The sequence below is a fragment of the Oncorhynchus clarkii genome, chromosome 18, assembly GCF_045791955.1.
Source record: "Oncorhynchus clarkii lewisi isolate Uvic-CL-2024 chromosome 18, UVic_Ocla_1.0, whole genome shotgun sequence".
Lineage (NCBI taxonomy): Eukaryota > Metazoa > Chordata > Actinopteri > Salmoniformes > Salmonidae > Oncorhynchus > Oncorhynchus clarkii.
In genome coordinates this window covers 23,086,992-23,103,321 of record NC_092164.1, presented here as the reverse complement: position 1 = coordinate 23,103,321, position 16,330 = coordinate 23,086,992, and the positions used below count along the sequence as shown (strand labels likewise).

The following is a 16,330-nucleotide window of genomic DNA, read 5'->3' as shown; positions in this document are numbered from 1 at the left end:
TCCGTATTTCACTGAAATAATAAACGTTTCGTTTTCAAAATTATAGTTTCCAGATTCGACCATATTAATGACCAAAGGCTCGTATTTCTGTGTGTTATTATGTTATAATTAAGTCTGATTTGATAGAGCAGTCTGGAGCAGGCCCGTAATCATTCATTCAAACAGCACTTTTGTGAAATGGCTAGCTAGTTAGCTGGGTGTGCGCTAATACTGTTTCAAACGTCACTCGCTTTTAGATTTGGAGTAGTTATTCCCCTTGGCTTTTGTGGAGCGATGGATAACGATGCTCCAATGTGGCTGTTGTCGATGTGTTCCTGGTTCGAGCCCAGGTAGGGGCGAGGAGGGGGACGGAAGCTATACTGTTACACTAGCAATACTATAGTGCCTATAAGAACATCCAATAGTCAAAGGTATATGAAATACAAATGGTATAGAGAAATAGTCCTATAAATAAACCTAAAACCTCTTACCTTGGAATATTGAAGTCTCATGTTAAAAGGAACCACCAACTTTCATATGTTCTCATGTTCTGAGCAAGGAACTTAAACGTTAGCTTTTTTACATGGCACACATTTTTACATGGCACATATTACTTTTTTCTCCAACACTTTGTTTTTGCATTATTTAAACCAAATTGAACATGTTTCATTATTTATTTGAGGCTAAATTGATTTTATTGACGTTTTATATTAAGTTAAAATAAGTGTTAATTTAGTATTGTTGTAATTGTCATTATTACAAACAATTTGTTTTATACAAATCGGCCAATTAATCGGTATCGGCTTTTTTGGTCCTCCAATAATCGGTATCGGCGTTGAAAAATCATAATCGGTTGACCTCTAGTTGAGGGCAATTAAAAAATGATCAATCCTCTGCAACTGATGCATTAAAAAAAAGAACAGTTTCAATTGCTTCCTTTCCTCTGCCATTTCCCCCCAAATAGTCCTCTGTCCTGAACTGACACAGACCCCTGGGAACCAGCCAGTCCCCTGACCCCCTTTCTTTCTCTGCTACGGCTGAAAGAAGAAAAACTCTGTGTGATAAGAGCTTTGCATCCATTCGTTTGTTCCTCCCCGCTCTTCTTTTCTCCCTGGCTGCTGTAAACTGTGCCACAGCACTTCATTTCAATGAAATATTGGCCAGACGTTATTGTCATCGGAGGTGCATCTCTCTCTCTCTCGCTCTCTCTCTCTTTTGACAAATTTGCGGAGCCCTCCTCTCCGACTCAGAGGCAGGTTTGGGTTTGTGCCTGATGCATGGGGATGGCGGTGTACACAGTCGTCTTGGGGCCAGTAGAATTGATGAAGATAGTGGCGCGGGGCAGAGATAAACATGCTGCAGTCAGCACATTGGAGCAGGGAAGGATGGGAGGCTGGAGCTGTGGAGAGAGAAAGAGGAGACCAGGGGATGGGCTGCACATCACACACACACACACACACACACACACACACAGCCTGCAGGCCTGGGAACTGTCTTAGACGTGTCAACGAATCCCTGCCTGGACAGAAAAAAAAATCTGTCTGTTACATGTACATTATTAGTCACTCTTTTCCTCCAGGCAAGTCAATCTGGGCTATCTCGGATAATGTCAGGGTGTCCCCTCCCCACATCAGTAGCAGTTAATAGTTGAACAGGGATGCAAACTGGTGAGTGCCCAAAAAGGTGACACTTTTTTTTTTGCATTGAAACATGAAAATTGAAAATCCCTGCTAGGGGGAAATGCAGGTTCTAACTAATTAGACAAGGCATATGATCTACATGATCAGTCCCTGTGTGTAAAATAAAAAGTGGTTAATGTGATCCTAACTCACAGCTAAAAAATGTAAAGAAAGCAATCCAATGTTATTTGTTGCCTAGACTTTACTGCAAATGAAAAAACAATACACTAATATTGCAGTTAGACATAACAGCCTTTACAATAGAATGCTTGTGACCACACACACACATCTAAATATTGCAATTGGGGGAAAAAAACATCTTACAAAGTAGTATGAAACAAACAGGCATTCTATTTTTGTTCTATTATAGTGGCCACTATAGTAGACATCGATCAAGTGCACAAGGCTACGTGTGCAAAAATAACCTTCACAGAGTAAAACATGTAATAATCCCCCCCTCACTCACATACACAAGTCTTACTGTCAAATTCAACACAACAAAAGTCATATATTTGGCCTACACTGCACATTATAACATTGTACACTTTCTGCCTGTGGACATCGGTTCTACAATGTGCCATCAGAGCATGATACTCTTTGTTGGCATAATTGATCTCTTTCAGGCAGAGAGTACACCTAGCTTACCCCTTTTTAGCCACTGTATTGAAAAAGTGAGAAAGAGTGGACGTGTGTGGTGTGCCTTTCACCTCTATAGAAGCATCCAGCTTAAGTCAGGCCCAGCTCCAGCAACACTTGATCCCTGAATCCACTTGTTTAACAAGCAACGCCTCATTTTCACCTAATTCTCTCATTCTGAAAATTAACCACAAACTGTAGAGGGATAACATTAGTTCACAGATAGTAGTTAGTTCGTTAACTAGTTAGCTAGTTAACATTTCACACAGATTGCCAGGGTCCAGTAAGCAACTAACGCGTTATAACTTGAGGAACGGCAAGGAGTCGTATACCAGTTAATACTAAAGCGAATTGGTTAGGCCACGAATGTTAGCTCATCTGATGTTGAAACGTTGGCTATCTAACGTTAGCTGTCTGACTTTATTAGCCAGCTAATTGTCACACTATAAACTAAATTATTTGATCAGATAAGTTGGCTAATGTTGCTCAACATTTCTCTGGCTAGCTAACGGATTATTCGATCCAGCTAGCAAGACACTTGACAATGCTAACAATACCTGTTCCACCACACTTTCTCCCTCACCTCAAACTTTCCGAATGCCAGTTGTTTTTTGGTTACAGCTCATGAAGTACGCTTCATCATCTTCTCACCCCCGGTCTCCGTGGTCAGGCTTCTCTAACGTCACCTCTTCGTTATCGTTCAGGGCATGCTTGCCTTCCCACTCTCCACTGTAACAGGCACGTTGGTTGCCTCTTCCCTCTTCAGTCGCCTGCTGCGCTGCATTCTGCTGTTATGTGAACGATTGGCTGAGCCTTGGATACAGATAGTATTGCTCCAAACGCGCAGCACTCGTTCGCTTACAGCCAGTAGTGATCCAAAGCCCCCCACCCCACTCCTCCTCTCCTAAACTTTTCTTATCGGATCTACACGAATTCAAAACGGCGACTTCCGCCAAAAGGTGACTAGTTTGCATCCCTGGTTGAAGTGTCGGCAGGAGTGTTAATGGCTTGTGTTGGGTTAAAATAAATAAGACATATTTCTTAGACTGTAAGAGAGAATGGACTATAAAGTCTTCTTCTCTTTTCTCTTGTTCTACCTCTAACAGGATCATCTAGGTGGGATGCTGGGCCTGAAGGAGGACTTGGATAAAGATGAATGCAAGCATGAGCCAGAGATGGTGTATGAGACCAACTGCCACTGGGAAGGATGCTCTAAGGAGTACGACACGCAGGAACAACTGGTCCATGTAAGGAGGGGACGGGGGACAGGAGGGGACGGGGGACAGGGGACAGGAGACAGGGATCAGACAAGCATTTCCTTTTTCTTTAACTAGCTCAGAAAATGTTCCTGTGTGTTTTAAAACAACCAACCCGGAGCTGGTTTCCTAAAAGCACCTTAAGGCTAAGTATGTTACCTGTGGTTCAAACGAAGAAACCGGGCCCTGGGCCAAGAGCAGAGGAAGGTCGCTATCTAATGAGTGTGTGGTGAGAGAGAGGAGGTCTGCCTGTCAGTGCAGCTGGAATAAGTCCAGAATAAATCCCACAGACCTCTAGGTCTATATGAGCTCCCTAACCTCTGACCTCTGACCTCTGAAGCCCAACATAAAGCCATCCTGCCAGGAACACTAAACCCTTAAGACTAAATCAGGGAGGGGTTAACAAACTAAGAGTCCATATTTTAGTGCTGCCTAAGACTAAGGCTTGTCAATGGACTTCAACTGGGGTCCTGTTTTATTATGCGTTCCTCCAGATAGATACTGAGAGTCAGATGATTCATTGGTTGTTCACATAAAGAAAGCTTAGCGTTTAGCTTCCATGAGACTGGGATTGTTTTACTCTTTTGAACTTTTCGGCATGTAGAGTCTTGGTCGAACAGGGGCATTCCAGGCCGTCACTGAAGCAGAAAGAGAGGGGGACAGACAGACAGAGAGAGAAAGAAAGAGAGAGCGAAAGGGGGGGGGCAGAGTGAGGGAGCGAGGGGGAGAGCGAGAGAGAGAGATAGGAGAGAGAGAAAGAGAGAGAGAGAGAGTGGAAGAGAGAGTGTAAGAGAGAGGAAGAAAGAGAGAGAAAGAGGAAGAGAGAGAGAGCAGGTTAGCGAGATAGAGGAAGAGAGAGAGCGGAAGAGAGAGGAAGCGAGAGAGAGAGAGGAAGAGTGAGCGAGAGGAAGAGGGAGAGAGAGAGAAGGGGGGCACTGTAACACAGAGGAGCTTTGACTATGGCCTCCATTACCTATCCTCATTGTTTCACTCAGTCACCGACAGTTACACTCCAGCTGAACGTGAAACCTCTGAGATCCTTCCTAATGATAGGCACACATACACACAAACACCTTCCTAATGATAGGCCAGGATGGTTTAGGTTAGGCAGTTACGGACAAAGAGCTGCTTGTCTGAGAGAGCAGTCAACGCACGCTCAACCGCCATGTGTCTTTGGCTTAGTTATCATGGGCCAGACATTTAACCAACATGTAGAGAGAGTAGCCTAAGGAATATGTTGGCATTTACCTATTACAATGATGGTCCTTGTCACCAAAGTGTGTGTGTGTGTGTGTGTGTGTGTGTGTGTGTGTGTGTGTGTGTGTGTGTGTGTGTGTGTGTGTGTGTGTGTGTGTGTGTGTGTGTGTGTGTGTGTGTGTGTGTGTGTGTGTATATGTGTGTGTATATGTGTGTGTGTGTGTGTGAATGCAAATATGCTTGTTAGCGCTACACTCTTGCAAGGAAAAAAGTTTCTTTAGTTGCTGCATGGTTGAAACTCAAGCATCCTATTGGTTACCTTGTTGTTAGTCATTCCTGATGTTCTCAGGGTATTGAGTCCTTTTCTGCAGATGTGTTCATCAAAGGATCCCAGGAAACAGCGGTGTTTGAGTTGTAATCCCTCCACACTCACTGGGCCCCTGCACTCAAACACTACAGCCCTAATGAGGGAGGTGCACAATACCTGTCCAGACCCATTCGTCCTAGGCTATATGCACGCCAGCCAGCGGGATGCCACATCAATCTTGGATAAGAGAGTTGGAAATCTGTCACAGGGCAATTCCATTAAATGAAAGTGTTGTGAGGCTGCCCCTTCAGACACATACAAACAGAGCGGAGCAAAGGAGCATTTGCCTGTTGGACGATTGATTTTAATTTCCCTAACCGTAGAATCCCTCTTGTGGAAAAAGTAGACTAGTGGAACTCATCTAACAGAGCCACACTGCAAAGTGTGCGTCCCGACGACACAATCACGTCTTTTCTCTTCACTGTCTGACAAACGGAAAGTTAACGGCAAACTTTGATTGATGGCGTTACTCCTAATTTCTTTGATAGGCAAATGGCTGCTCCGCCTCTGTCACAACCTGAAATTGAGTTGTTCTAATAGACCTCTGTCTCAGAGAGAACCTCTGTCTCCTGTTGATAGTGTGTTCTCTAAGTAGTACAAATACACTCAACGACAGACAGAACAGAACACAGCTAGAGACCTAATAAAAAAGACAACCTCAGAGGGACTTCTGTGGGGAGAGAAACATCAAATCAAATTGTATTGGTCACATACACGTGTTTAGCAGATGTTATTGCGGGTGTAGCGAAATGCTTGTGTTTCTAGCTCCAACAGTGCAGTAATATCTACCAAGTAATATCTAACAAGTAATATCTAACAAATTTCACAACAATACACACAATACACACAAATCTAAAGTAAAGGAATTAAGAATATATCATAATTGGACGAGCAATGTCGGAGCAGCATAGACTAAAATACAGTAGAATAGAATACAGTATGTAAACATTATTAACATCGGGAGAAGTTACAGGCCATGCACAGAAAGAAAACCCGCCCCTTCCCCTTCGGCACTTATGTAGATTTAAAAGAATTACTACAACTGAATGACGGTTGCTTTACACCTATCCAATCCCTTAGATCGACACAAGTGTTTTAGGGAGTAGGGGCTGGGGGTTGTTACTGGTCGGGACCGCAAGTTTCACAGGCTGTAGAGATCCAGAAAGGTATTAACACGTGTCATCCGGGTCATCCGTGTCTCCCCCACAGCACATCAATAACGACCACATCCACGGGGAGAAGAAGGAGTTCGTGTGCCGCTGGGATGAGTGTTCCAGGGAGCAGAAGCCGTTTAAGGCCCAGTACATGCTGGTGGTTCACATGAGGAGACACACAGGGGAGAAGCCACACAAGTGTACCGTGAGTAACTGATCGTCGCCAGGCTCGGCCTTTCGCTGAGCATTTGCCTCTCTAAACATTTGTAGAGTGTACCGTCACACACACACACACACACACACACAACACACTCACACTCACAGAGAATCACACACAGATGTGTGCAAGCTTGCACACACACAAATCTAGAAATGCCGTTTGGGATTTTCTCCTTATTTCACGTGATCATTCTTGAAAAAGAATACAAATATGCTTACAGTGTGATTACATTACATATTCACATAGAGGATGTCCCTAAGCTGGTTAGTAGGGTGTTTGTTAGTAGTTTCAGTAAGGGCAATGGGTCCTTCTTACAGTAAGACCTAGATACAGTGCCTTGCGAAAGTATTCGGCCCCCTTGAACTTTGCGACCTTTTGCCACATTTCAGGCTTCAAACATAAAGAAATAAAACTGTATTTTTTTGTGAAAAATCAACAACAAGTGGGACACAATCATGAAGTGGAACGACATTTATTGGATATTTCAAACTTTTTTAACAAATCAAAAACTGAAAAATTGGGCGTGCAAAATTATTCAGCCCCTTTACTTTCAGTGCAGCAAACTCTCTCCAGAAGTTCAGTGAGGATCTCTGAATGATCCAATGTTGACCTAAATGACTAATGATGATAAATACAATCCACCTGTGTGTAATCAAGTCTCCATATGAATGCACCTGCACTGTGGTAGTCTCAGAGGTCCGTTAAAAGCGCAGAGAGCATCATGAAGAACAAGGAACACACCAGGCAGGTCCGAGATACTGTTGTGAAGAAGTTTAAAGCCAGATTTGGATACAAAAATATTTCCCAAGCTTTAAACATCCCAAGGAGCACTGTGCAAGCGATAATATTGAAATGGAAGGAGTATCAGACCACTGCAAATCTACCAAGGCCTGGCCATCCCTCTAAACTTTCAGCTCATACAAGGAGAAGACTGATCAGAGATGCAGCCAAGAGGCCCATGATCACTCTGGATGAACTGCAGAGATCTACAGCTGAGGTGGGAGACTCTGTCCATAGGACAACAATCAGTCGTATATTGAACAAATCTGGCCTTTATGGAAGAGTGGCAAGAAGAAAGCCATTTCTTAAAGATATCCATAAAAAGTGTTGTTTAAAGTTTGCCACAAGCCACCTGGGAGACACACCAAACATGTGGAAGAAGGTGCTCTGGTCAGATGAAACCAAAATTGAACTTTTTGGCAACAATGCAAAACGTTATGTTTGGCGTAAAAGCAACACAGCTGACAGTGGGCACACATCCCCACTGTCAAACATGGTGGTGGCAGCATCATGGTTTGGGCCTGCTTTTCTTCAGCAGGGACAGGGAAGATGGTTAAAATTGATGGGAAGATGGATGGAGCCAAATACAGGACCATTCTGGAAGAAAACCTGATGGAGTCTGCAAAAGACCTGAGACTGGGACGGAGATTTGTCTTCCAACAAGACAATGATCCAAAACATAAAGCAAAATCTACAATGGAATGGTTCAAAAATAAACATATCCAGGTGTTAGAATGGCCAAGTCAAAGTCCAGACCTGAATCCAATCGAGAATCTGTGGAAAGAACTGAAAACTGCTGTTCACAAATGCTCTCCATCCAACCTCACTGAGCTCGAGCTGTTTTGCAAGGAGGAATGGGAAAAAAAATCAGTCTCTCGATGTGCAAAACTGATAGAGACATACCCTAAGCGACTTACAGCTGTAATCGCAGCAAAAGGTGGCGCTACAAAGTATTAACTTAAGGGGGCTGAATAATTTTGCACGCCCAATTTTTCAGTTTTTGATTTGTTAAAAAAGTTTGAAATATCCAATAAATGTCGTTCCACTTCATGATTGTGTCCCACTTGTTGTTGATTATTCACAAAAAAATACAGTTTTATATCTTTATGTTTGAAGCCTGAAATGTGGCAAAAGGTCGCAAAGTTCAAGGGGGCCGAATACTTTCGCAAGGCACTGTATATCCTCTACGGTACTGTATTGTAAGACTTTTCTCTCTTCAGGCCAAATCCTTAACTTTTCACATAAATCATGCACTGATGTCAAGGGGAGATTTGTTTCTAAAGTTAGGATTGGTGACTATAAACAGTGCATTTGGAAAGTATTCAGACCCCTTCACTTTTTCCATATTTTGTTACGTTACAGCCTTATTCTAAAATGGATTAAATAGTTTTTTCCCCTCACCAATCTACATACAATACCCCATAATGACAAAGCATACATTTTTGCAAATGTATAAAAAAAATGTAAAACTCAAATAACATATTTACTTAATTATTCAGACCATGTACTTTTGGTATTTTATTTATTTTATTAGGATCCCCAGCAGCTACTCTTCCTGTGGTCCACACAAAACATGAAACATAATACAGAATGACATAATACAGAACATCAATAGACAAGAACAGCTCAAGGACAGAACTACATACAGTGGGGAGAACAAGTATTTGATACACTGCCGATTTTGCAGGTTTTCCTACTTACAAAACATGTAGAGGTCTGTAATTTTTTATCATAGGTACACTTCAACTGTGAGAGACGGAATCTAAAACAAAAATCCAGAAAATCACATTGTATGATTTTTAAGTAATTAATTTGCATTTTATTGCATGACATAAGTATTTGATCACCTACCAACCAGTAAGAATTCCGGCTCTCACAGACCTGTTAGTTTTTCTTTAAGAAGCTCTCCTGTTCTACACTCATTACCTGTATTAACTGCACCAGTTTGAACTCGTTACCTGTATAAAAGACACCTGTCCACACACTCAATCAAACAGACTCCAACCTCTCCACAATGGCCAAGACTAGAGAGCTGTGTAAGGACATCAGGAATAAAATTGTATACCTGCACAAGGCTGAGATGGGCTACAGGACAATAGGCAAGCAGCTTGGTGAGAAGGCAACAACTGTTGGCGCAATTATTAGAAAATGGAAGAAGTTCAAGATGACGGTCAATCACCTTCGGTCTGGGGCTCCATGCAAGATCTCACCTCGTGGGGCATCAATGATCATGAGGAAGGTGAGGGATCAGCCCAGAACTACACGGCAGGACCTGGTCAATGACCTGAAGAGAGCTGGGACTACAGTCTCAAAGAAAACCATTAGTAACACACTACGCTGTCATGGATTAAAATCCTGCAGCACAGGCAAGGTCCCCCTGCTCAAGCCAGCACATGTCCAGGCCCGTCTGAAGTTTGCCAATGACCATCTGGATGATCCAGAGGAGGAATGGGAGAAGGTCATGTGGTCTGATGAGACAAAAATATAGCTTTTTGGTCTAAACTCCACTCGCCGTGTTTGGAGGAAGAAGAAGGATGAATACAACCCCAAGAAATCCATCCATGGGGCCATGTATCGCGAGATCTTGGCCAACAACCTTCTTCCCTCAGTAAGAACATTGAAGATGGGTCATGGCTGGGTCTTCCAGCATGACAACGACCCGAAACACACAGCCAGGCAACTAAGGAGTGGCTCCGTAAGAAGCATCTCAAGGTCCTGGAGTGGCCTAGCCAGTCTCCAGACCTGAACCCAATAGAAAATCTTTGGAGGAAGCTGAAAGTCCGTATTGCCCAGCGACAGCCCCGAAACCTGAAGGATCTGGAGAAGGTCTGTATGGAGGAGTGGGCCAAAATCCCTGCTGCAGTGTGTGCAAACCTGGTCAAGAACTACAGGAAACGTATGATCTCTGTAATTGCAAACAAAGGTTTCTTTACCAAATATTAAGTTCTGCTTTTCTGATGTATCAAATACTTATGTCATGCAATAAAATGCTAATTAATTACTTAAGGGTTTCAGTGACTTCATTAGCTGTGGTTACTGATGCATATTTGGTTGAATCATAAGCATACATGGACACACATGCTTTGTTTAATGCCAGTGGCAGGTCATTGGTAAAAAATAGAAAAGAGTAGAGGGCCTAGAGAGCTGCCCTGCGGTACACCACACTTTACATGTTTGACATTAGAGAAGCTTCCATTAAAGAAAACCCTTTGAGTTATATTAGATAGATAGCTCTGAATCCACGACATGGCAAAGGTTGAAAAGCCATAACACAACAACAGGTTATGGTCAATAATATCAAAGACTGCATTAAAATCTAACAGTACAGCTCCCACAATCTTCTTATTACAATTTATTTTTTACCAATCATCAGTCATTTGTGTCAGTGCAGTCAGTACATGTTGAGTGTCCTTCTCTATAAGCATGCTGAAAGTCTGTTGTTAATCTGTTTACAGAGAAATAGTATTGTATTTGGTCAAACATAATATTTTACAACAGTTTGCTAAGAGCTGGCAGCAAGCTTATAGGTCTGCTGTTAGAACCAGTAAAGGCTGCTTTACCACTCTTGGGTAGCGGAATTACTTTGGCTTCCTTCCAGCCCTGACAAAGACTTTCCTCTAGGCTCAGATTAAAAATATGGCAGATAGGAGTGGCTATAGAGTCATCTACCATCCTCAGTTGCTTTCCATCTAAGTTGTCAATGCCTGGAGGTTTGTCATTATTGATCAATAACAATAATTTTTCCACCTCTCCCACATAACTTTACAAAATTCAAACTTGCAATGCTTTTCTTTCATTATTTGTTTTTTATGCATGAATACAATTGCTTACTGTTCATTGTTGGCATTTCCTGCCTACGTTTGCCCACTTTGCCAATGAAATAGTCATAAAAATAATTGGCAACATCAAATGGTTTCGTGATGAGTTTAATTTGTCTTTCTGCCCATAATTTCATTTAAAGTACTCCAAAGTTTTTTTCCATTGTTCTTTATATCATTGATATTGGCTTCATAATACAGTTTCTTCTTTTTTGTTGTGTTTAGTCACATCATTTCTCAATTTGCAGTAAGTCAGCCAGTCAGATGTGCAGCCAGACTTATTAGCCACTCCTTTTGCTCCATCTCTTTCAACCATACAGTTTTTCAATTCCTCATCAATCCATGGATCCTTCACAGTTCTAACATTGAGTTGCTTAACAGGTGCATGTTTATCAATAGTTGGAAGAAGCAATTTCATAAATGCATCAAGTGCAGCGTCTGGATGCTCCTCATTAATCACATCAGACCAACAAATATTTTTAACATCGTCCGCATAAGAGTCACAGCAAAATCTTTTGTATGATCTCTTATACACTATTTTAGGCACCAGCTCTTTGTAACTTTGTCTTTCCTGGATATAGCCACTATACTGTGATCACTGCATCCAACGGGTACGGATACAGCTTCAGAACAAAGTTCTACAGCACTAGTAAAAACGTGATCAATATATGTGGATGATCTTGTTCCTGTAGTGTTTATAAACACCCTGGTAGGTTGGTTAATAACCTGAACCAGATTACAGGCACTGGTTACAGTAAGAAGCTTCCTCTTGAGCGGACGGCTTGATGAAAGCAGTCAATATTCAGGTCCCCAAGAAAGTAGACCTCTCTGTTTACACCACATACACTATCAAGCATTTCACACATATTATTTAGATACTGACTGTTAGCACATACAGTAAGTGGCCTATAGCAACACCCCAAAAGAAAAGGCTTTAGATGTGCCAAGAGAACCTGCAACCACAACACTTCAATAACACTTGACATAAGATCTCGAAGCATTACAGGGATGTGGCTCTGAATATATACAGCAACACCTCCCCCATAAGCATTTCTGTCTCTTCTGTCGATGTTATATCCTTGTATTGCTGCTGCTGTATTATCAAATGAATTATCTAAGTGAGTCTCAGAAATGGCTAATATATGAATGTTATCTGATGTTAGCAAGTTATTTCATGAACCTTATTTCTAAGGCTACACATATTAATATGGGCTATTTTCAGCCCTTTCCTGGGTAGCTTATCAGAGACAGACATAATACTGGAGAGAGCAAACAAAGTAAGATCAAAAAATATACATTTAGCAAGTCATTAATCAATTGGTGTGTGTGTGTGTGTGTGTGTGTGTGTGTGTGTGTGTGTGTGTGTGTGTGTGTGTGTGTGTGTGTGTGTGTGTGTGTGTGTGTGTGTGTGTGTGTGTGTGTGTGTGTGTTGTTGAAGCTATGAACCCATAGGTTTGGCTCTCTCATCCCTTCCAGGCTTCTGGGAGGGGGGGTGGACAATGAGCCTGTCATAGCGGATGTAAGCAATGTCCCCGCGAGCTCTGGCAGCTTTCATGGCTGGGATCAGTTCTTTCCTCTTCTGGCGCACAGCTACTTTGTTGAAGCACCTTTGGCAGTGACTGCAGCCAAAATCCAAGAGGGCTGTCATGTTCCTTTTACTGAGGAGTGGCTTCTGTCTGGCCACTCTACCATAAAGGCCTGATTGGTGGAGTGCTGCAGAGATGGTTGACCTTCTGGATGATTCTCCCATCTCCGCAGAGGAACTCTGGATTTCTGTCAGAGTGACTATTGGGTTCTTGGTCACCTCCCTGACCAAGGCCTTTCTTCCCTGATTTCTCAGTTTGGCCAGGCAGCCAGCTCTAGGAAGAGTCTTGGTGGTTCAAAACTTCTTCCATTTAAGAAGGATGGAGGCCACTGTGTTCTTGGGGATCTTCAATGCTGCAGACCTTTTTTGGTACCCTTCCCAGGTCTGTGCCTCAAAGCTCTACAGACAATTCCTTCAACCTCATGGCTTGGTTTTTGCTCTGACATGCACTGTCAACATTGGGAACTTATATAGACAGGTGTGTACATTTCCAAATCATGTCCAATTAATTGAATTTACCACAGGTGGACTCCAATAAAGTTGTAGAAACAACTCAACTCAACTTTGCACAGTGCTCCTTGGGATGTTTAAAGCTTGGGAATGATTTTTGTATCCAAATCTGGCTTTAAACTTCTTCACAACAGTATCTCGGACCTGCCTGGTGTGTTCCTTGTTCTTCATGATGCTCTCTGCGCTTTTAACGGACCTCTGAGACTACCACAGTGCAGGTGCATTCATATGGAGACTTGATTACACACAGGTGGATTGTATTTATCATCATTAGTCATTTAGGTCAACATTGGATCATTCAGAGATCCTCACTGAACTTCTGGAGAGAGTTTGCTGCACTGAAAGTAAAGGGGCTGAATAATTTTGCACGCCCAATTTTTCAGTTTTTGATTTGTTAAAAAAGTTTGAAATATCCAATAAATGTCGTTCCACTTCATGATTGTGTCCCACTTGTTGTTGATTATTCACAAAAAAATACAGTTTTATATCTTTATGTTTGAAGCCTGAAATGTGGCAAAAGGTCGCAAAGTTCAAGGGGGCTGAATACTTTCGCAAGGCACTGTATATCCTCTACGGTACTGTATTGTAAGACTTTTCTCTCTTCAGGCCAAATCCTTAACTTTTCACATAAATCATGCACTGATGTCAAGGGGAGATTTGTTTCTAAAGTTAGGATTGGTGACTATAAACAGTGCATTCGGAAAGTATTCAGACCCCTTCACTTTTTCCATATTTTGTTACGTTACAGCCTTATTCTAAAATGGATTAAATAGTTTTTTCCCCTCACCAATCTACATACAATACCCCATAATGACAAAGCATACATTTTTGCAAATGTATAAAAAAATGTAAAACTCAAATAACATATTTACTTAATTATTCAGACCATGTACTTTTGGTATTTTATTTATTTTATTAGGATCCCCAGCAGCTACTCTTCCTGTGGTCCACACAAAACATGAAACATAATACAGAATGACATAATACAGAACATCAATAGACAAGAACAGCTCAAGGACAGAACTACATACAGTGGGGAGAACAAGTATTTGATACACTGCCGATTTTGCAGGTTTTCCTACTTACAAAACATGTAGAGGTCTGTAATTTTTTATCATAGGTACACTTCAACTGTGAGAGACGGAATCTAAAACAAAAATCCAGAAAATCACTTTGTATGATTTTTAAGTAATGAATTTGCATTTTATTGCATGACATAAGTATTTGATCACCTACCAACCAGTAAGAATTCCGGCTCTCACAGACCTGTTAGTTTTTCTTTAAGAAGCTCTCCTGTTCTACACTCATTACCTGTATTAACTGCACCAGTTTGAACTCGTTACCTGTATAAAAGACACCTGTCCACACACTCAATCAAACAGACTCCAACCTCTCCACAATGGCCAAGACTAGAGAGCTGTGTAAGGACATCAGGAATAAAATTGTATACCTGCACAAGGCTGAGATGGGCTACAGGACAATAGGCAAGCAGCTTGGTGAGAAGGCAACAACTGTTGGCGCAATTATTAGAAAATGGAAGAAGTTCAAGATGACGGTCAATCACCTTCGGTCTGGGGCTCCATGCAAGATCTCACCTCGTGGGGCATCAATGATCATGAGGAAGGTGAGGGATCAGCCCAGAACTACACGGCAGGACCTGGTCAATGACCTGAAGAGAGCTGGGACTACAGTCTCAAAGAAAACCATTAGTAACACACTACGCTGTCATGGATTAAAATCCTGCAGCACAGGCAAGGTCCCCCTGCTCAAGCCAGCACATGTCCAGGCCCGTCTGAAGTTTGCCAATGACCATCTGGATGATCCAGAGGAGGAATGGGAGAAGGTCATGTGGTCTGATGAGACAAAAATATAGCTTTTTGGTCTAAACTCCACTCGCCGTGTTTGGAGGAAGAAGAAGGATGAATACAACCCCAAGAAATCCATCCATGGGGCCATGTATCGCGAGATCTTGGCCAACAACCTTCTTCCCTCAGTAAGAACATTGAAGATGGGTCATGGCTGGGTCTTCCAGCATGACAACGACCCGAAACACACAGCCAGGCAACTAAGGAGTGGCTCCGTAAGAAGCATCTCAAGGTCCTGGAGTGGCCTAGCCAGTCTCCAGACCTGAACCCAATAGAAAATCTTTGGAGGAAGCTGAAAGTCCGTATTGCCCAGCGACAGCCCCGAAACCTGAAGGATCTGGAGAAGGTCTGTATGGAGGAGTGGGCCAAAATCCCTGCTGCAGTGTGTGCAAACCTGGTCAAGAACTACAGGAAACGTATGATCTCTGTAATTGCAAACAAAGGTTTCTTTACCAAATATTAAGTTCTGCTTTTCTGATGTATCAAATACTTATGTCATGCAATAAAATGCTAATTAATTACTTAAGGGTTTCAGTGACTTCATTAGCTGTGGTTACTGATGCATATTTGGTTGAATCATAAGCATACATGGACACACATGCTTTGTTTAATGCCAGTGGCAGGTCATTGGTAAAAAATAGAAAAGAGTAGAGGGCCTAGAGAGCTGCCCTGCGGTACACCACACTTTACATGTTTGACATTAGAGAAGCTTCCATTAAAGAAAACCCTTTGAGTTATATTAGATAGATAGCTCTGAATCCACGACATGGCAAAGGTTGAAAAGCCATAACACAACAACAGGTTATGGTCAATAATATCAAAGACTGCATTAAAATCTAACAGTACAGCTCCCACAATCTTCTTATTACAATTTATTTTTTACCAATCATCAGTCATTTGTGTCAGTGCAGTCAGTACATGTTGAGTGTCCTTCTCTATAAGCATGCTGAAAGTCTGTTGTTAATCTGTTTACAGAGAAATAGTATTGTATTTGGTCAAACATAATATTTTACAACAGTTTGCTAAGAGCTGGCAGCAAGCTTATAGGTCTGCTGTTAGAACCAGTAAAGGCTGCTTTACCACTCTTGGGTAGCGGAATTACTTTGGCTTCCTTCCAGCCCTGACAAAGACTTTCCTCTAGGCTCAGATTAAAAATATGGCAGATAGGAGTGGCTATAGAGTCATCTACCATCCTCAGTTGCTTTCCATCTAAGTTGTCAATGCCTGGAGGTTTGTCATTATTGATCAATAACAATAATTTTTCCACCTCTCCCACATAACTTT

The 16,330-nt window shown here is 42.0% G+C and overlaps 1 protein-coding gene across 1 annotated transcript in view; it reads left to right on the top strand.

Moving 5' to 3' along the window:
• Positions 1 to 16,330, top strand: part of LOC139372534 (zinc finger protein GLI2-like) — a 78,754-nt gene that overhangs the window by 52,147 nt on the left and 10,277 nt on the right. The window contains exons 8-9 of the mRNA XM_071112272.1: positions 3,401 to 3,541; positions 6,324 to 6,473. Coding sequence (XP_070968373.1) covers positions 3,401 to 3,541; positions 6,324 to 6,473 — 291 coding nt within the window. The remainder of the gene's footprint in view (positions 1 to 3,400; positions 3,542 to 6,323; positions 6,474 to 16,330) is intronic.